At 38.8% G+C, this 22,291-nt stretch overlaps 2 protein-coding genes across 3 annotated transcripts in view; both read left to right on the top strand.

Annotated features, from left to right (window-relative positions):
- Positions 1-7,074, top strand: part of FNDC7 (fibronectin type III domain containing 7) — a gene marked incomplete at its 5' end in the record, with an annotated part of 28,447 nt that extends 21,373 nt beyond the window's left edge. For both annotated transcript variants that reach the window (XM_079132774.1, XM_079132775.1), the window contains 2 exons: positions 2,517-2,546; positions 7,011-7,074. In XM_079132774.1, coding sequence (XP_078988900.1) covers positions 2,517-2,546; positions 7,011-7,042 — 62 coding nt within the window. In that variant the 3' untranslated portion in view covers positions 7,043-7,074. The remainder of the gene's footprint in view (positions 1-2,516; positions 2,547-7,010) is intronic.
- A 4,533-nt stretch (positions 7,075-11,607) lies between these two features.
- STXBP3 (syntaxin binding protein 3) overlaps positions 11,608-22,291 on the top strand; it is a 65,407-nt gene continuing 54,723 nt past the window's right edge. Inside the window, exon 1 of the mRNA XM_079132905.1 lies at positions 11,608-11,757. Within this exon, the coding sequence (XP_078989031.1) occupies positions 11,709-11,757 (49 nt within the window). The 5' untranslated portion in view covers positions 11,608-11,708. The remainder of the gene's footprint in view (positions 11,758-22,291) is intronic.

Consider the following 22,291-nt stretch of genomic DNA (forward strand, 5'->3'; position numbering starts at 1 on the left):
TCCTGAAAGGGTATTCTCACTGTCCTTGGATGTCACGCTCTGATTCCTTGTTTTTTCATTATCTTTTCCACAAGACAAGCTGGCCCAAGGCAGGGAAGAGATAGGAACAGATTCTTGGGGTGAGGGTGAGCTCTTAGGAAGAGGACCTGCCTACAATGCTCAATAACAATGCTTCATCAATTCGAATAATAATTTACAATTTATCAAGTGTTTTCATATCCTGTATCTCAGTGAATGATCAAAATAATCCTAAGAGGTAGATTCGATGGATTTTTTTTTTTGGGGGGGGGACAGTTACCAGGGATTGAATTCAGGGGCACTTGACCACTGTGTCACATCCCCAGCCCTACTTTGTATTTTATTTACAGAGTCTCACTGAGATGCTTAGCACCTTGCTTTTGCTGAGGCTGGTTTTGAACTCTCCATATTCCTGCCTCAGCCTCCGGTGCTGCTGGGATTACAGGCATGTGCCACCTTGCCCGACTGATTCAATGGATTTTATTATCTCCAATTTATAAACAAGGAAACATGCACAGAGGCTACAGAATTTTCATCTGCAACCCTTCTCTTTTCTTCATCTCTAAATCCATATTTGCATATTTTTTATTTATTTAGGGTTTAAAACTTTTTTTTTTTTTTCCTTCTGAGTCAGGGTCTCACTTTTGCCTAGGTTGTCCTCAAACTCCTGGGCCCAAGTGATCCTCCTGCAGCAGTCTTTTGAGTGCTGGGCATATAAGTATGTACCTGGCCCAGTTGTCTAATGATTCATTATCTTCAAAAGTTTTTCATTGCTCTGTAGGATAAATCTGATCCTCTAAGCACGGTGTTCTTCCATGCTCTATTCCCTATTGGGGGCTGGGGAGATAGCTCAGTCGGTAGAGTGCTTGCCTTGTAAGCACAAGGCCCAGGGTTCGATCCCCAGCACCCAAAAAAAAAAAAAAAAAAAAAAAAAGATCTATTCCCTATCTATTTACATCTTCATTGTCCAGTAGCAATTTGATGTGAGTCATTAATGAAAATTTAAAATTTTCTAGGAGCCACATTGAGAAAGTAAAACAAAATAGGGAAAATTAATAATGCATTTAAGTTAAGCCAATGTGTCTGAAATATTTCAACATCTAATCAATGTGAAAATTAATATATTTTACATTTTTTTCAAAATCTGGTGTACATTTTATAACACATAGCACATCTCAGTTCAGATTAGGCACATTTCCAGTACTCAATAGTTATGGGTGGTGAGTAGCTAATGTTTTGGACAGTAAAACGGTAGGCTTATTCCCTGGCACCCCTTCTGAAAGGATGCTATTCTCTAGTCTTATCTCATGGAATCCTTCACACATGCCTGCCCCAGCCCTACATATGGACCATGCGAGGGCTGGGGAGATAGCTCAGCTGGTAGAGTGCTTGCCTTGTAAGCACAAGGTCCTGAGTTTGATCCCCAGTACCGCAAAAAAAAAAAAAAAGAAGAAAAAAAAAAAAAAGAACTGCATATGGACCATGCTACTGAGTAAATGCAGTACTCTTCCCTTTGACTGGAAGAGTATTATATTCCACCCCCACCCAAAAACAGCTCACATTTTCTGTTGGCCTTCTCCAGTTCTCATAGGGCAAGTTAGTGTTGTCTCTTCCTCCTTTTTAAACTCAGGGCACATTTATCTTTGCCATAGCATATGACTGTGAATTGAATGAGTCCCTTAATAAATAATCTCTTTGACTCTTTCTACTTAGCACATAACTGTTGCTCAATATGTTTTAAATTATAAAAAGAATGAATAAACCAGTTGAGGTGCCCATGATCACACAGCTAAGTGAATGAGTACTGAAAGCCTTTTGTCTTTTGTTTTCTTGATCCAGGGATCCAGGGTTGCAAGTCAGCCCTTAGAGAGTCATTCCTCTGATGGTTTGTTAGCTGCCAGAAGTCCTTGTTAGTCAGAATTCTTTGTTGGGGTGTCATCTCAAGCCTGCAGTCTTTCCATGATTTTTTTGGTTGTTGTTTTTTGTTTTTTTGTACCGAGATTGAACCCAGGGGTTACAGGCGTGTACCACTGCACCTGGCTCCATTTCACCTTAATAAGGATCTAGACTTCCGTTAGGAAATTCACCTTTATTCAGTCTCCTTGGCAAAAAACATGACTTTTTGAGATATTTCCATGTTTGTTGCAACATCAGTGATGCCTTACTCTGATAATCAGAACGATATCATAAGTGATAATAATAAATATCTAGTGCTATGTGCCAGGAACAATACTGAGAACTTTATGTGTATTAATTCCATTAGCCATTATAACAAACCTGTGAGGTTGGCATTCTTAATCACTTTACAGATAAACTGAGACACAGTGAAGTAACTTGCCCAAGGGCATACTGCTAATAGGTATCTCCTCCTATTACCCAAATTTTTCCTTATTCATTCTTTGGTTCACTTTCCTCTTATTTTTTCTTAAATTATATCTTCACCATCTTATATACATCAATGAATATGTTTTCAGTGTTTATGTTTTTGTTTATTACAGTAACCTGCTCTGGAAGTACACTTGGAATGGGTAAGTCATTTTTCTTGTGGATAAAAGAGAGGGGACTTTTTGTTATTGCATTTGGGTTACTTAATGAAATCAGGGCCAAAGGCAATGCTCCAATTAGTCTGAGAGAGGCAAATGCTTTCTTTCTTTGATGTCAGGGTATCCTGCTCTTCCCTCCCATAACATTTTCTTTCCTATTATAGTGTCCTTCAGATCCACCAAATGAAATGAATTCCTTCGTATTCTGAACTCTTCTAAGTCTTCTGGGGTCCCACAGAAAAATGTAAATGTTTTTTGGAGAGTCTCCTCCTTAAACCCTCCTGCTTTAGAAAATTGTTCTCCACCCTGCTGTACACTGGAATCTTTGGAGGGCTTAAAATTAACTGATGCCTGCGCTCTATCCCTAGAAAGTTTGATTCAATTGGTCTGAAGTGAAGGCTGGGCATCAGGACTTTTTTCTTCCCTTTTTTTTTGGTACTGGGAGTTCAACCTAAGAGCATTTTACTACTGAGATGCATCCCCAGTCCTTTTTATTATTTAAAAATTTTGAGAAAGAGTCTTGCTAAATTGCTGAGACTCTTGCTAAAGTGCTAAGGCTGGCCTCAAATTTGTGATTCTCTTGCTTCAGCCTCCCAAGTTGCTGGGATTACATGCATGTATTATTTATTTTATTTTATTTTATTGTAAACAAATGGGATACATGTTGTTTCTCTGTTTGTACATGGCATAAAGGCATACCATTTGTGTAATCATAAATTTACATAGAGTAATGTTGTTTGATTCATTCTGTTATTTTTTCCCTTCCCCCCACATGCATGTATTATTGTGCCCAACTGGGCATCAGAATTTTCAAGAGCTTCTTAGGTGATTCTAAAGTGTAGTCAAGACTGAGAACTGCTGCTTTAGAGCAATTTTCGTTTTTTTTTTTTTTTGATACAGAAGATTGAAGCCAGGGGTGCTTTCTCACTGAGCTACATTCCCAGCTCTTTTAATTGTTTTGAGACAGGGGTCTTGCTAAGTTGCTTAGGGCCTTGCTAAATTGCTGAATCTGGCCTTGAATTTTCGATCCTCCTGCCTTGGCCTCCTAAGTTTGACAGGCGTGCACCACTGTATCCAGCTTTCTCAAACTTTTATGTATACAAATCACTTTGGCCTTGTTAAAGTCAGATTCTGATTTAACAGGTATGGGAGGGTGCAAGACTGTACATTGCTAACAAAATCCAGGTGAAACTGGTGATGACCATGCTACTGTTCTGACCACACTTTTAGTAATCAGGTGAGAATCTATTAACAGCCTGCAGAGAGCTAGGATGTTTACTTCTGGTTTGCATCAGTGGTATCCCCAGTGGGAAAAAGGGAATGTTGAAAGGAAGTTGGAGTAAAGATAACCCTCAGTGCCTTCACAGTTTTGCTCAGGGCTGATGCTTTTTAGGACATGTTGGTTGCCCCCATGAGGTTACTCTTGGGAAGAACAGTGGAGATGATCACATGTGGGCGCTGACCCAGTAAGTAGCATAAACTGCTTCCTGAGGAATCTTTGCCACACTTCTCTAGGAAACAGCTTGCTGTGGGACCTTAGGAAAACCCCTCATGGAATATATCAACCCCAAACTACAAATTCTCCTGATCCCAGTCAGACAGGGCTGGCTTCAGAGGGTGTGAGTGGAAATGAAGCCTCCCAGTCAGCAATCAACAATGGCCAGCCTTCCAGTGGTGGCCAGCTCCCCACCCAACATCTTCCACTGCCAGGGCCTGGGTGTTCTGGAGTGTCTCTCTACTGCCTTTTCTCCGCCTGGGCTCCTTCTCTTCTCCTAGTCCATTGCTTCTCTAAGCACAGAAATACATATACTTTCCAATTCCTGACCCATCTGCAGGTCCAAAATAAGCACAGTCCCTATTAATTTTTCAAGAGTTTTTGTTTCCCATAACTATAGGGAAACAGATCCAGCTTAGTGAAAGCAAACTGAGGAAACTTCTAGTTATAAGAAATTACTTTAGGGGCCGGAGATGTAGCTCAGTAATAGAGCATGTGCTTACCATGTGCGAGGCCCTAGGTTCAATCCCTAGCAACCCCCCCCACGTCCTCCCCTCCCCCGCAAAAAAAGCTGGACACAGTGGTACACGCTATAATCCCAACCACTTCGGAGGCTGAGGCTGGAGGAGGGCAAGCTCAAGGTCAGCTTCAGAAATTTAGTGAGGCCCTAAGCAACTTAACAAGAACCAATCCTGAAACAAAAAATAAAAAGGCCTGGGGATGTAGCTCAGTGGTAAAATGCCCCTGAGTTCAATCCCCAGTGCAGTAAAATGCAAATCAAATTCGATTGCGCCTAGGCATCACTACTACTCAGCATCCCCAGAAAGTTTGGTACAAATATATAATCTCAGGCCCCACTCTCACCTACCAAATTCTCAGGTTTTTGTTTGTGCATTCAAGTCTGAGAAGGCCTGCTTAGGTAGTAGTGCTTAAACTTTGTTGTGTATCAGAATCTCCTGAAAAAATAATAAGGAACACAGGGACCCAGGTCCTATGCCCATTGAAGTGCTGCTGTATTTTTATTTTCTTTTTGAAACCCATGATTTTATTGTCTTAGGAAAATTAAAAATGAAGCTTAGAACTGGATCACTTGGCCCTTTCTCTTATTTTCCCCCAGTTCAAAATGCTTTCATCTCTTAAAAGCCAATATTCTCTTAGATCTGCAATTGAGCTCAACACACTCAGGCTCCAGGACAATCTTCTTTGTAGTTTAAGTATTTTGGGGGATAGTCTGCCCACCGTAGCTACTGCTTTCCCTGTTCATGTGGAGAATCCTTGCCTTTCTTGTACTGTGCCGCTTTATGGGGTTGGTGCTTGCCATACTTCCTACAGAACGTCCGGTGGGTTTTAGGAACATTCGCCATGTTTGCAGAAGCATTATCATTGCAGAAAGCTCTGCTGTATTTTCTAGTACATTTCCAGGTGATTCTGACCTATACAAAGCTTGAGAAAGTGCTGCCAAAGGTCACCACTCTCCCTTTTCTGTGTCTTTGGGCTGCGGCTTATCCTGGTTCCTTACAAGTCTGTCATCAGTCTGAAATAGGCCCCTTTCTTGAAGTAAATCCTTGTAGAAATCCTGCAAGATCTTTCAAAACCTTTAAGTTAGGTCATTTGAAGGCCTCTATTGTCATATGAATGTATGTATATCATTATACATATACATATATATCATTATACATAGGAGGAAATTCTAAATTGTCTCCTCCCTGTACACAAGACAAGTCAAATCAGGACCCTGGCTGATGTGTGGCCTCTGGATATGCTCTGAGGAGCCTTGGGAATGTTATTTGTCTAAGACTTTTGTTCTTCCTTGACTCCTGGATTATCTTAAAGCTTGTCACCTGCATGAATTGACTTTCTAAGAGACATATCTGGATTCAAATCCTGCTATTATTTTATATACATATATATTATGTCAAATTGCCTCAGGTCTCTCTAAGCCCACGTTTTCTCATCTGAAAATTGGAATAAATACTAATCATTTCATAAAACCTAATGAGGATTAAATGAAATGTAACTTATTGAACATGATGACAGGCTCATAGTAAGCAATAAATGGTAGTTATTAATTCAGAATCAATTTAATCTCATATCATACTCTATTATTGTATGTACCAGTTATGAAGATTTTAACATGCTACTCTTAACTACAGTAATTGCATTTTAACCTTAGCCCTCATAATACTCTCATAATATCTTAACTCATTTATTCTCAAAGTGTGGTTCTGGGGCCAACAACATCATCATCATCTGAAAAGTTTTCAGAAATGAAATTTCTGGGGCTCCACCAAAGACCTACTGAATCAAAAATTCTAGGGCTGGGCCCAGTCATCTTTGTTTTAACAAGCCCTGTGGGAGATTCTGATACACCCTAAAGTTTGAAAAACACAGTTCAGAAAAGTTACTTTGTTACTAGAAATTAGATGCACATTGAAAGGAAGAGGAAAAAAACCTATTTGAAGTGACAGGTGGAGGGTTTGTGCCTGACATCACCTCATGGGGCATTCTTTATCCTCAGTAGCCTGCCCACGTGGGTGGCACCTGCACATCCCCAGAGAACTTTGAGGAAGTTTTTTGTCCACGAACGCTTAGAAGTTGGACAGTCTTATGTTCCCCCCTGCACAACTCCCTGAATGAATGAAATATTGGAGTTCCCTGTGGAATACAGCAAGTTGGCCTATGGATGGAAAGTTCATTGTCTTGAGCCAGTAGTTTGAGTTCAAAAAGACTCTTTAGATGCATTCATTTCATAAAGACAGAGATCACCCTGGTTAGTCAGAAACTGCTGGTCAGTTTGAATACTTTGCCCTTTGAATAGTCAGATTGTCTCAGTTTCCTCTTTACTTGCTGTGAATTGCTGCATTTCAAATCAAAATATGACATTTGTGCTCTTTAGTTCAAGAAAATGCATATTTAATGTATCTTGCTGCTTCTTCCCTTCCTCTCCTTTCCAGTAATTTACAGAGGGAAGAGGAATGCAGAATGATACAGTAAGCCCCAGAAAAGAAGAGACTTGACTAAGTGAGTAATGTAAATTTTGTGTGAATCCACAGCAAACTTTGGTGTTTGTTTTAAAAATTCTTCCCATTTCTTTTTTTGCAGAGTTGTCTCAATTGTTAGACTAGAGATGGAAAAGATCTATTAGAATATAAAATTCCTCTAGGATAGAAAAAGTTCTTCTGGCCTTTACAAGAGTAACTCTGACTACTTCCTGAGGGCAAGGTCAGGTGTATCATCACCTTCAGAGGAATTCAAGGTCAACTGTGGAGAGGATTCTAGAGAAAAGGATCCAGAAATTCCTCTGGAAGGCTGCCAGAGTACATCAGAAGAGAGCCCTGGAAGCATAAAAGCTTTGTTTTAGCAGAAATTCAGAGGTTTCCCATCCAAACACACCACAGACTACAACACGCCCACTTAAATGTTTCATCAACACCAGCACGTACCATGCAGCACCCTAGCAATTCAGGGGCTGGAGATGTTCACTTCCAGAGAAGTTCAGTCACCCATGCAAGGACAGCATTCATCCCAGAACAAACCTCCATCAGGACTTCAGTTGGATAGCAGCAGCTTTCAGGGCAACCTGTGGTAACAAATGCCTTTATTGCAAGTTAGGGGAGAAGCTGAGCTGCCTACAGGGTTTGCTGAGCCAAAACGTCACATGATTTGACATCTGTGGGAGCATCTGGGAAAGCAGAGCTTCTGGACTGTTATGAAAAAGATTGTGGTCATGCTTTCTGAGTGGCAAAGATGTCAGATGGAGCAGCAGCCAAAGGCAGAGACTCAAACTGTGGCAGACTGACATATACATATCTTTTTGGGGGGAGTAATATCAATCTTGTTGGCTGTGTTCCACACTCACATCGTAACTGCTTTTTTCATCTTTGGAGGGGAAAGGCTGTGATATAGAAGATAAATCTGTTGTACCTAGAAAAACGTTTGTCCTTTTAATGCCTGTCACCTAATTTTAAAAGTGTGAATAGAACTTGTATAACGCGCACACACGCGCACGCGCTCACACACACACACACACACACACACACACACACTACAGTGTTTACTCCCCAAAAACATGGCTATGGAACCAAGAATGTCCATGGTTGGGAATAACCATAAAACATTGTCCAGAGGGAGTTGGGCATATGGAGTTAGGCTTGAGGTCAGCACTGAAGGAGGGTAAACTTCCCTTCCTATGTCTCCTTTTCCCTTTCTCAGTTAACTTATCAAAACCAAGGGAGAAGGTGACATGCTTTCTCTAAATGACTAATAATCAGAGATGCATAATGTGTCATTGATAACATATCCTTCCCAGAGCATTTGCACATTAAAACAAAGCAAAGGCAAAGGTCCCTAAAAGTGGAGTTTGATGCATCAGAGAGTACACATAGAGGAAGGTTGAATTTAGTTCACTTTTGTCTTAAACACCAGTGAGTGAACAGGAGGTGGGTTGGGCTAGGTATACCACCATTGCTCAGAGAACTCGTTACTCATAGATTCCTGAGGAATCAACCCTGGAGGTTCAAATTCACTACATTTGGGAGGGGCCTGGTAATCCATATTTTTAACAAGTTCATCAAGTGATTCTGACTGGCCAGGTTTGGGAATTTTTTCTTCAGTGCTGGAAATCAAACCCCAGGCTTTAGGCATGCTGGGCAAGCAATCTATCATTGAGTTACTTCCCCAACTCCAGGTTTGGGAGCCTTCAAAACCTTGCCATGTAAGCTCCTCCTTGAAGCAAAATTTCAGTGATGGGAGGCTGGGAAGATAGAGACCTGTGCCCTGTGAGGAAAGACTGGTGAGATCTGAAACATTCAGAGAAGGCCCAGGCCCTGTGAGGGAAACCCTGATGGTGTAGAACTGTGATTGTGTGTTTCAGATCCCAGTCAGACCATCTTCTGAGTCAAGTCACTGGCAAGGTATGCCTTCTGGATAGTGGTGTGTTCTTGGCTGACTGGAGTAGCCAAAGAGCCCAGGCAAAGTCAAAGAAAAGGACAGAATCTCTGTCCCAGGGGACTGGGACCAGTATATGAATATCCTGCAAATATCAGAGCACAGAAAATGAAATGGTCATCTATAGCTGAGCTGCCTTGATCAGAATTCCATGGAAGACAATGTGGTCCACACTGAGTAAAGATAAAACTAATTGACATGTATATAGCCCAGACTATGTGCTTCTAAGTGCTTTCCACAAACTCATTCGACTCTCATAGCAACCCTACAAGCTGGGTAATGAAGTTATCCCCTTTGACAAAGAAAGGTCAAAAAGTTCACCCACAATCATACAGCTAATCAGTGTAAAACACTTCAAGGGAGCTAAGTAAGTGGCATTGTTTAGACCTGCTAATCAATGTTTTCTTTATGGAAAATATTTCTTTAGATTGTCATGATGAATTATTGGTGAATATGACCTGAGAATAGGATAGAGTGAGTGATCTGCCCTAACTCCAGTACTTATACATTCAGTCCTTGTTTGTTTGGGGTTTTTTTGTCTATTATCTGCTCTTTGAATTATATGAAGCAGCCTTTCATCTTTGGCCAGTGTTAGCGGATTTTACCTTCATTTTGCTGTGTCATGTTTAGGGAATCAAAATTCATTTTTCAATTTTCCCAGGAAAGTCAACTAGGGGAGATTTAGAGACAACACCTAAGGTGGTTATGCAAAATTGGAGAAGCATGGGAGAATAAGCAATTTGGTACAAGAGAAAGGGTAATATTCTTGGTGCCAGATCCAAATTCGAGCCCATCCTAGTATTTTATATGATGTATTTAGCCTTTCTTATCTTCCTTTTCCTCATTTGTCAAATGGCAACAAAGGTTGTCATCTTGCTGGGAGGTTGTAAGGTTTGAGATAATTTATCACACAAGTGCAATGTAACTGAGGTATTTGAAGTCACACTGCTAGTAAGAAGCAGAGTCAGAATTTTCAAGATGTAGATAAAGCCCATGCTTCCTCCATTATTCACCTGCCATCCTGGAATCTGGCCTTTAGGAGCATGAACCACAACTGCATCCCTTGTGTCCAAAGTTAAATTTTCCAACCCTTTTTGTGTCATTCCCTGGCACCTAGTTATTCTCCTCAAAAATGAGAGATGGAAGTGTCACACTTTCCTCTTGGTTTGACCCCTCAGGGCAAGAGCTCTACTTCAGAAGGGTCAGTCTATGTCATCCTGAATTTTTCTCATGGTTTTGGTTTTTACCCTACTATACTAGCAGAACCTGATTTAAAATTAAAAAGGGAGGGGGAAATAATATATGCATTTATATAAAATTCCAAACAACTGATTCAATTTAAAGTAGATTAAGGGAGGCCAGGGCTCCAGCTTCTATTCTCATATAAACCTCAAATGGAAGAAAAAAAAATTCATGCCACAGGTTATGCCTGAATCCATTCGATGGCTCTTTTTAGTCTTCATTCTTCTTTTTTCTCCAAAAAATTATAAATTATCCCATGAACTGCTCTATTGCTTTCTGACTCCCTATAGCACTGAAAGTGCATCCTTGGCAATTAATTTAACTGCATCGGCTGTATTTTTTTTTTTTTTTAATCTGTAAGGATTGTTTTGAGATAATTCATTTTGCATGATGCATGGCATATAGTAAGTACTTCATAATTACTGGACATTTTAGCAGTAGTCTTCACTAACCATCATCTATGTGATCAACTTGAATCTTTAAAACTCTTGTTTCTTTGCTTATTCCCCTAGGAAGCCCTACTATCTGCCAATGTATATAATGGTTATGTCACAGTTAGGTCTCTCAGGATAAGTCTCACAGTTAGGTCTCTCTAGTACATATTTGCTTACTTTGCTTTTAAGTTCCCACAGAACTCTCAGTAAATAAATCTTCAAAGTCTGAGATCAAATCATCTCTGTTAATCAGCTTTCAACAATAATTTTAGATCCTAAAGCATTTATGTCCCTCCCATACATCTGTTGCATAAATTCATAGAACGAATGATTGTTTTATTGTTTCATTTACTTATATTGTATCCTTAAGGCATTCAGTTTTCAACTTTTGACTATCTATAGCATGCCAGAAATTGTGCTCATTGATCATATTATAAATTCTTCAGAGAAGTGGGTCTCTCACTTCTTTGAGTTTCCTGAAAGTCCAGCATAATTTTGGGCACACTGGAGAATACCTCATAGTTCCACACAACCATTATGTCCTTGAAAAATGAATTAAAAAAAAAAAAAAAAAAACTTTGGGGGGAAAGTAGATTTTCCATTTGAAGTTGCACTGGCTACTGAGTGACTTGTATTATGAATCGCTTAGGAAAGTGAAGAATCCTTTTGTAAGACGAAAGGTTCCACCATTTTCATGTATGTTCGTATTCATAATTTCTTGATTACACTGGCTCACATTCTTGGTCACCCTTGCTTTCCGTCGTAGGAACCGAATCTTGGGCTATAGCGGCCTTCCGCAAGGAGGCGCCCGATTGCCCACTGATATTCAGCCCACAGTGCACTGCGCAGCCTCCGTCCTGGTGGGGGCGGGAATCCCCGCGCTGACGCGCCCGACGTCACCGGAGGGCGCGGTCCGTAGAGGGGTGAGGCTTTCCCCGCAGTGAGGGGTGGGGCCACCCGGGCGCCGCTTACTGGGCTGAAGTAGGTTGCGAGTGTGGGGCGTCGGTGCAGCTCTACAGCGTTGGGAAGATGGCGCCACCGGTGACCGAGCGGGGGCTAAAGAGCGTCGTGTGGCAGAGTGAGTGGGATCGGGTAGGGGCTGACAGGGAGAAGGCTAGGACGCCGCCGCGCCTGGCCTTGTTTTTTTGCCTCCGCCCACCAGTGTAGTTTGGAGCCGCCACGGGCACTTGTTGCTTCGGACCCGTGTTTGGATTGGACTTCTTCCTGCTTTCCTGCCCAGCCGGGTTTGTTGCTTGCACCCGGGATGGGCAGGGTGCCTTACGACGCGGCCTTCCGGTTGGCTTCAGGCACCCGCTCACCTCGGCGGGGTCTTGCCCCAAGCCCCGCCCTGCTTGAGCAGCCCCGGGCCCGCTTCGCTCCCGGGCCGCCCTCGTCCGCGGCCGCGCTCCCCTCTCCTCGGCTAGTGCCGGGGCCCTACCAGTCGGGGATGTCTCTCCACCCGTGACAATCTGGGCTCTGTGTTTTTCTGTCCCGCCCTCTCTTCCCCGCACTTGAGCTTCCAGAAAATGCTTTTTCTCCTTCGTGTTAGTGTCAAGGAGGATTTTTATTTCTGTACTTTTCAGTGTCCTTTAAAAACGAAAACAAAACAAAAATTCACTGTTAAACAGATCCTTCTTCCACGATTCCTAGAGGAGCCTACTTGCTAAGTTTTTGAGAAGGGGCCAAAATTAAATCTCTACCCGTGACAGCTCTTTGCGTACCTGGTCAAAGCTGCATCTTCACCTTTCCCTTTACACTCTGGGACCACTTTCTGCTGTTAGAACTTTGCTACTTGTTGGTTACTGACCTATCATCCTTGACTTTCATAAAAATTACTCGAAACCTAGGCCCGTCATGTTAGGGAAGGAATGAACCCACCAAACAGGAAGAACCATCATTGTTTGGCATCGCTGGGTTCAAAGTAATTATGGCCTACTAGTGGAAAGGGAGTAGCTTCTGATTAGTAGTTCTTACTCCAACTTGTTGAACAAAGAACAGAAATTGGTTGATGGAAATCTGTGAGTTACGTTTCTTGTATAAAAAATCCAAATCAGTAACTGGGCTAGTACTTTATATATAGCAGACACTGAGTTTATAAATGAAGGTGTATGAAATTATATTTTTAAGAATTAGTTAATTTTAAGGTTGTCATTCTGTTTTCAGGACTTTAAGGATTTGGTGGTGATTAAAAACACAGTGGCATTTAAATACTTTTGTATAAAAATCAGTAGTGAAGTATATTGTATAAAAATTTCCAAGATATATGCTGGCATTTATGAGAAAAGATTAGTGATGGTAATGCTAATCCTGATAGCATGAAACTAGGCAAGAGGGAGAGTGTGAAGATAACCAAATTTCTAACTTACGCTGTTATTTTAAGGTTAACATCAGACTTTCTAGATGGAGAGTAAAATAAACAGACAAAATGAAAGGAAAAAGATGTAGGGTTGTAAAATAGTTCTTTGAAACTTTTTGTAAATAGAAACATAACCAAAAGACAAGATAATAGTCATTCAGCATTTATTCAGTAAATAAATATACAGTAAAGTATATATTTTGAGAAGAGGGAGCCTCAGAGTTCTGTTAGCAAAAGATGCCTCTAGTTGGATGTGGTGGTACATGCCTGTAATCCCAGTGGCTGGGGAGGCTAAAGCAGGATGGGAAGGTTGAGGCTGGCCTCATCAATTTAGCAGCACCCTGTCTCAAAATAAAAATAAAGGGGTGTTGCTCAGTGGTAGAGCACCACTGAGTTAAGTCTCCAGTACAAAAAAAAAAAAATCTGGGTGTGGTAATACACACTGTAGTTTCAGCTACCAGAGAGGCTGAGGCAGAAGGATGACAATTTGAAGTCAGTCTGGATGACTTAGAGATCCCTGACTCAAAATAAAAATCTTTAGAAAAGGGTTAGGATTGTAGCTCAGTGGTAGAGCACTTGCCTAGCATGTGCACTTGGTTCTGTGTTCAATCCACAGTACTGCAGGGAAAAAAAAAAAAAAAAAAAAAGAATTTGAGAGAAATGTTGAAGGAATTTTTGAAGAGATAAGAGAATCAGAATCATACTTTTAGAGAAGATGTTTTACTATGTTGATGATATAATAGATGAGGGTAGAAAACTAAATAGCCTTTAATTTGCCTGTAAAGTAGTAAGTAAAGAAAATGGTACTACTGTTTCTTTTTTTCTTTGTTCTTTTTTTTTTGTTCCCCCCCTTTGGTGTTTTTGGGGATTCAACCCAGGACCTCCTACATGCTAAGCAAACACTCTGCAGTTCAAAATGTCCATGGACTGATAGATGGATAAATTTAAAAACTCAAATACCAATATATTTTACAATAGTGCAAAATATTGAAGATGTTATGCTAAGGATCCATTCACAAAGGCCCACATTCACACTGTATGACTCCACATATATGAAATGTCCAGAACAAGCAAACCTAAACAGAAAGTAGATTAAGTGACTGCTTATTTGGAGGGATGGGATTTCTTTTTGGAGTAATGAAGATGTTCTCACAATTGTGGTAATGCAATGATGGGTGCATGACTTTGTGAATATACTGAAAACCATTGAATTGCACACCTTTTAGTGGGTAAATTGTATGGTATACAAATTGTATCTCAGTTATGATGTTAAAACAAACCCCGATAGGGCGTTGTGGTACTGCATGCCTGTAATCCCAGCAATTTGGGAGGCTGAGGCAGGAGAATTGCAAGTTGGTCAACTTCAGCAACTTAGTGAAACCCTGTCTCAACATAAAAAATAAAATGGTCTGGGGATGTAGCTTAGTGGTAAAGCACCACTGGTTCAATCCCCAATACCAAAAAAATAAATAAATAAAAATAAAAAATAAATGCCAGTAACAGCTATGAAATCTAGACCTAGAATTTACACTTAGTGTTGTTTTTTTTTTTTTTTTTTTCTTTTCCCTGCAGAGTTGTTGCCACCTGTCTGTGGCTTTCCATAATGTTTAAACATTAGTTTAGTGTCTTACTTTATGCCCTGTCTATTGCAGGAGGCTTCTAATCAATCTCATAACTGAGCCTCCAAGCTCTTGGTTTTTCTCATTCTCGTCCATCCAACAAGTAGCTCTCCATATTGATTTTCCTATAATAGTATTGCTCTGTGCTTGTGTGGTTCTCCTGTTCAGAGACCACCAGTTACCTAAAGTTCATTTCAGAATCTACCTTTGAAGATCTGTAATCTGGCCCAAATCTACCATGGTGTTCTTACCTTCTTTCACCTGTATAATATTTATTTTTCCTTTATTCATTTTTTTATTAAAATCTTTTTTATTTTTACAGACTGCATTTTGATTCATTATACACAAATGGGGTACAACTTTTCATTTCTATGGTTGTATACAATGTAGATTCACACCATTCATATAATCATGCATACACATAGAGTAATGCTGTTTCATTTTACTATCTTTCTGTCCTCTGCCCCCTTCCACTCCATTTTCCTCTACACCATCCAAAGTTCCTTCATTCTTCTCTTCCTCCTGCCACCCTTCCTTGTTATATATTGTCATCCACTTATCAGAGAAAACATTCAGCCTTTGGTTTTTTGGGCTTGACCTATTTCACTTAGCATGGTATTTTCCAACTTCATCCATTTACCAGCAAATGCCATAATTTTATTCTTTATGGCTGAGTAATATTCCATTGTGTATATATACCACAGTTTCTTTATCCATTCGTCAATTGAAGGGCATCTAGCTTGGTTCCACAATCTAGCTATTGTGAATTGAGCTGCTATGAACACTGATGTGGCTGTGTCACTGTAGTATGCTGATTTTAAGTCCTTTGGGTATAAACCAAGGAGTGGGATAGCCAGGTCAAATGGTGGGTCCATTCCAAGCTTTCTGAGAAATCTCCATACTGCTTTCCAGAGTGACTGCACCAATTTGCAACTCCACCAGCAATGTATGAGTGTGCCTTTTCCCCCCCCATCCACACCAACACTTAACTATTGCTTGTGTTCTTAATAATAGTCATTCTAATTGGAGTTAGATGAAATCGTAGGGTGGTTTTAATTTGCATTTCTCTAATTACTAGGGATGATGAGCACTTTTTCATATATTTGTTGATCACCTGTATATCTTCTTCTGTGAAGTGTCTGCCCATTTCCTTAACCCATTTATTAATTGGGTTCTTTGTATTGGGTATAAAGTTTTTTAAGTTCTTTATAAATTTTGGAGATGAGTACTCTGTCTGAAGAGTGTGTGGAAAAGATTTTCTCTCCCTCTGTAGGCTCTCTTTTCACATTATTGATTGTTTCCTGTGCTGAGAAAAAACTTTTTTGTTTGAATCTATCCCATTTATTGATCCTTGCTTTTTATTCCTTGCACTATGGGGGTCCTGTTAAGGAAGTCTGGTCCTAAGCCAATGTGATGGAGATTCAGGCCTACTTTTTCTTCTATTTGGTGAAGGGTCTTAAGGTCTAATTCCTAGATCCTTGATCCATTTTGAGTTGAGTTTTGTGCTGGGTGAGAGATAGGGTTTTAGTTTCATTTTACTGCATACAGATTTCCAGTTTTGCCAGCACCATTTGTTGAAGAGGCTGTCTTTTCTCCATTGTATATTTTTGGCACCTTTGTCTACTCCTCCTAGTTCTAACCCCGCCTTCTCACCCTAGCATAACCACTCTTCTGATTTATATCACCCTCAAATCATTTTGTAATATTGACTTTTACCTTTATGGTATTATGCTAAGAGAGAAACCCTCTAGATCCTTTATTATTATAAAGTACAGTTGGCTTTCTGAACCCACAGATTCTACTTCCATGGATTGAATCAAATGTGGATCAAAAATATAAAAAATTCTATTGTCCAGCATGTTTGTGCACACCTATAATCCCAGCTATTCAAGATCCTGTGGCAGAAGGATCACAAGTTGAAGGCCAGCCTGGGCAATTTAGTGAGACCCTGTCCTTAAAAATATAAACAGAAAAGAACTGTGGAATGTAACTGACCAGACTGTGCTATGTGCATATGTGAATATGTCACAGTGAATGCCACTATTATGTATAACAGTAATCAATTTAAAAATAAATAGAAGACCAATAGAAAAGAGAAAAGGAATCAGGGGAGGGAGGAGGGAAGTGAAGGAAGTAGTACTGGGGATTCAAATGGAGTAAAATGTCTCATGTTCATTTATGAATATGTTAAAATAAAAGAAAATAGGCCAGGTGCAGTGGTGTATGCCTATCATACCAGTGACCAAGGAGGCTGAAACAAGATCTCAAGTTCCAGCAAATTTAGGGAGACCCTGTCTCAAAGTAAAATATAAAAAGTTCTGGGGATGTAACTCAGTGGTGAAAGCACCTCTGGGTTCAATCCCCTGTACTAAAAGTAAATAAATGAACAAACAACATTTTTAAATGGTGGATTTAAGAGAAAAAAAATAATGATAAACAGATATATGTTTAAGGATCCTTATTGCAGCACAGTGGCAAAATTGGAAACAAAATAACAGCCTGTCATATAGAATAGTTGAATAAATTAGGGTGTGTATGTATTAAAGAATATTTTATAGCTGTTAAAAGAGTTATCTGTATGTTCATGCTCTCCATGGAGGATATCCAAGATGTAAGTTTAGTGAAATAAAGAAAGTGAGTTATGTTGATTCCCTTTTGTAATTATTTGGTTATTACACTCAGAGGTTAGAGGGAAGGGTCATTTATTTGAAAGAAAAATGGGAATGAGAGGCAAAGAGACTATGTAGTTGGTCTAGGAGAAGAGGCTAAAGTGTCACAAGGGAGGGTAAGAGAAGATGAATAAGAAAAAGAGAGATTGATTTAAGAGGTAGATTCAATAAGGTATAATCTAAGGGAGGGTCATCCTAGACTAAAATTTCAGTCTAGACTAGATAGTGTTGTTGCTGTTTACCAACAAAGAGGGGAATAAAGGAACAGACTTGGAGGGAAAAAATAGTTCAGAGTTAGAACATAGTGAATTTTCAGTGCCTGTCAGTGTCCAGGAGCAGTTGGAGGTAAATAAGTATACATTTCAGAAAAGGGAGCTGAATGAAAGGATCAGGATTTAGGCTACAGCATATGATGGGACTCATTGATTTAGGGAAGGCAGAGTAGATAAAAGAATAAGGTAACTTTTGCAGGTCAATGTTGAAATTGTCTTTTAGTAGTGGTAATTTTTTTCCCACATTTCCTTGATTATGATTTCCACATTGCTTGATCTTTTTATTTCTTTTTAAATTGTTGTTCATAGATTATTTCCTATTTTTCAGCAAATCAGTTTCTATTGTATTATTATCAGGTTTATTAACAATTTCTCTGTAATTTAAGATAGGTATACAAATATATTTTCAGCTTTGCTCGTATTGTTGTGTACTATGGTAGTTCTTTTATTTCTCCTTTCAGTAATTTCACTTCTTTGGCCTTACAATTTTAAATATGTTTCCTTTTGTGCTTCAGAAAAACAAAATGAGCAAGGATAGGATAGTTGGTATTGATAGGTAATTATTTGAGTTGTATTGGTACCAGTGGAAGATCAGTGTAGAGATTAGGTAGAAGCCAGTTCATGGAGAATGCGGAATAGTAGATTTTTTTTGGTAGAACATATGAGTGAACATATGAGACCTGAGGTAGATAGTAATCTAAACAAGGTGTTGTGTTTCAGAAAGGTAACTGAGCAGTGTGAAAAAATAAATTGGAAAGGTAAAGGGGTTGGAGGTGGAAAGCAGGAAATCTAGATAGGGTCTGTTGCAGTAGTTCTGTGAGTAATTTAAGAATTAAGGTATTGCTGGTGCCAGTGGCAGTAAAACATAATGGCCAGATCCAGAAAAAACAATCAGTACTGCCTAATTATTGAATTTGGGGGAAGGAAGAAATAGTCAAAGACTAAGAATACAACAAACTTATAGAAATGAAGTCTAGAGTAATTTTTAGGGAATTATAATTTCAATTTGAGGCCTTAAACCTTCATTAAAGTGCTTAAACCTGTATTGTGTAATTGAATGAAGTCTAAGGAGAGATGGACAGTAAGATAATTAAAAACTGAAGAATTGATTTGATAGATGAAAGTTTGGTGATATGGCCTTTGAGGAAGATTGTGTAGAGTAGGCAGAACAAAGGTAAAATAATTAAGTCTTGTGGTATGTCCATATTTAGGATGCCAGAGGAATGGATATAGGGTCAAATAATTTTGGTTAATATTCAGAACAATACCTTTTTAGTTCTGTAGTAATAGTTGATGAGGTTTCCTTTCATTGTACTGTAAACGTACCTTATCTGGATCACTTTTCATGGATACTTAATATGTTTTTGCAAAATTGGTTTTTTATTGTTTAGTTTTAAGATGCTGACTCCATGACTGTAGGTATCTTCAGATTCTCGGGTAGCATTATTCACTAATGATGTAATACAAGCCACATATTTAACCAAAAATTTCTAGTAGTCACACTAAAATGAGTAAAAGGAACTGAAGTGGAGCAAATTATATTCCAGGCATGTGTGATTATTTCAGAATGAACCCTACTAATGTGTAAAACTATAAGTGCACTAATGAAAATATTTAAAAAATAAAAACAGGTGAAATTAATTTTAATAATCAATAGTTGGTTTAACTTGATATATTCAAAGCATTATAATTTAAACATATAATTTAAAAATTCATAAAATATTTCATATTCCTTTCTTTTTCTTCAGAGTCCCCCATCCCCTTTTTGTGGTGGAGTTCAAACCCAGAGCCTCATACATCCTTAGCATGTGCTCTGCCATAGGGCTGCACTCTAGCCCCCTCATATGTATTTTGTTCACAGGACATCACAGTTCAGACTAGCCACACTTCAAGTGCTTGATAGCCACATGTGACTGGTGTCTATTATCTAGGATGGTGTAGGTATAAAATTTCAAATATTGTAAAGATAACTTCTGTTCCGGGACCTCTTTTTAAAAAAACCTGTAATTATTAATGTATATTACTTGTACAAATTAATGGTATTCACTGTGATATTTCCATACATGCACACATTGTACATTGATCATGTCTGAATGCCTTTTACCCTCAAGCCCCCTCATCCTGTATCCTTTCCAGTATCTAGAAGTCCCTCTTAATTTCTTCCTATACCCCCTACCCACTACCCTTTCCTATTTCCAGTGACCCACTGTTCTGTTCCATACTTTTACCAGATTGGCTTATTGATTTCTGTTTTAGTCAGCTTTTCATCACTGTGACCAAAGTACCCAACAAGAACAACTTAAGAAGAGGAAAAGTTTATTTTGGCTCAGTGGTTTCAGAGGTTCAGACCATGGTCAACTGACTCACTTTGGGCCTGAAATGAGGTAGAACACCATGGCAGAAGAGCAGCAGTAGAAGAAAGCTACTCATCTTATGGCTGTTGGGAAGCAGAGAGGAAGAGGAGCCAGGGGGACAGATATAATCCCCAAAGACACATCTCCTGTGATCCCCCTTTTCTAGACTATACCTCATTTGCCTATAGTTACCATGCAGTTAGTCCTTTCAAATTATTATTCCATCAGATGAATTAATACAGGTTATAGCTCTAATAATTAATCATTTCACCTCTGACTATTCCTGTATTAACACAGGAGCTTTTGGAGGGACACCTTGTATACAAACCATAACAGTTTTCATAAATGAGTGAGAATATATGGTGTTTGTCTTTCTGTGTCTGGCTTATTTTATCCAATAAAATGTTCTCCAGTTCCATCCGTGTTGCTACAAATAACAGAATTTCATTCTCTTTTATGGTCAAGTAGTATTCTGTTGTGTAAATATACCACATTTTCTTTATCCATTCATCCTGTGAGGGGCATCTGGGTTTGGTCCATATTTTAGCTATTGTAAATAGTGCTACAGGGAACATGGGGCACAAGTATCTTTTTGGTATTAAGATTTCATCTCCTTGGATATATACCCAGGAGCAGAATTGTTGAACCATATGACAGTTGTACTTTTATGTTTTTCGAAGAATCTCCATACTGTTTTCCATAATAGCTGTACTGATTTGCTTTCCCACCCAGTGTGTAAGTGTTCACTTTTCCTGACATCCTCACTAGCATTTATTTGTCTTTTTCACGATAGCCAATTCTAACTAGAATGAGATGATACCTAATTATGATTTTAATTTGCATTTTTCTGATTAGTGAAATTGAGCACTTTTTCACATATTTGTTGGCTATCTACCTTCTTTTGAGAAGTGTCTGTTTAGTTCTTAAACCCATTTTTTAATTTGGACTATTTTTTGGTGTTCAGCTTCTATAGTTCCTTACACGTTCTGGATGTCAATCCCTTATCAGGTGTACCTTTTGCAAATAATATCTCCCTTCCTATAGGTTGTCTCTTAATTCTGTCATTTCCTTCGATGTTCAAAAGCTTAATTTGATGTAAGCCTGTCTTTATTTTTGTTGCCTGTGACTCTAGGGTCCTATCTAAAAAAAAATTGTTGCCTATAGCAATGTTTCAAAGTGTTTCTGGTCTGTTTTCATGTAGTAATTTCATAGTTTTAGGTTTAAGATTTAGGACTTTGATACATATTTTAGTTGTTTTTTGTGTATGATTCAGAGAAAAGGGTCTATTTTCCTTTTGCAGATGCCTGTCCAGTTTTGCCAGCATTATTAATTGAAGAGACTGTCCTTTCTTTATTGTATGTTCTTGGTGTTGTTAAAAATCAATTAACTGTATGAGTGTGGATTAATTTCTGGATTCTCTGTTTTGTTCCATTGGTCTATGTGTCTGTTTTTTATACAGTACCATACTTTTTTTTAAATAAATATAGCTTTGTAGTATATTTTGAAGTCAGGTGTTGTGATGCCTTCAGTCTTGTGGAATTGAGGGGTGTGTGTGCGCACATGTGTGCGCGTGCGTGTGTGTTTTCTCAGGATCTCTGGTTCTTCTAGGTCTTGTGATTCCAAATGAATTTTAGGATTGATTTTTCTCTGTGAAGAAAGTCATTGGTATTTTGATGGGAATTACATTAAATCTATTGATCACTTTGGGTAGTATGGTTATTTTAATAATATTGATTCTTCTGATTCATGAACACAGGCTATCTTTCCATTTTTTGTGTGTGTCATCTTAAATTTCTTTCATCAGTATTTTATAATTTCTTTCACTTCCTTGGGTTTATTACTATTTTATTTATTTTGTAGTATTGTGAATGGGATTGTTTTCTTAATTTCTTTTTCTGTAAGTTCTTTTTTTGTGTATAGATGTACTACTTTTTTGTATGTTGATTTTTATATTCACTGAATTTATTTATAAGTTCTAACAATTTTCTGATGGAATAATTTGTTTTTCTGTGTAGAGAATCATATCATCTTCAAACATGGATAATTTATTTCTTTCAGTTTGGATGCTATTTCTTTCTTTTGCCTAATTGCTCTTGCTCAGACTTCTAGTATTATATATTAAATAAGAGTGGAGAGGGCTCGCCTCGCATGTGTGAGGTACTGGGTTCAATTCTCAGCACCACATAAAAATAAAATACAGGTATTATATCCATTTACAATTAAAACATGTATTTTTAAAAAAGAGTGGTGAAAGTGGAAGGCCTTGTCTTGTTCCTGATTTTAAAGGAATTGCTTTCAGTTTTTCCCATTGGGCCATGGGTTTTTCATATACATATGTATGT

Source organism: Sciurus vulgaris (genome assembly GCF_902686455.1).
Source record: "Sciurus vulgaris genome assembly, chromosome: 1".
NCBI lineage: Eukaryota > Metazoa > Chordata > Mammalia > Rodentia > Sciuridae > Sciurus > Sciurus vulgaris.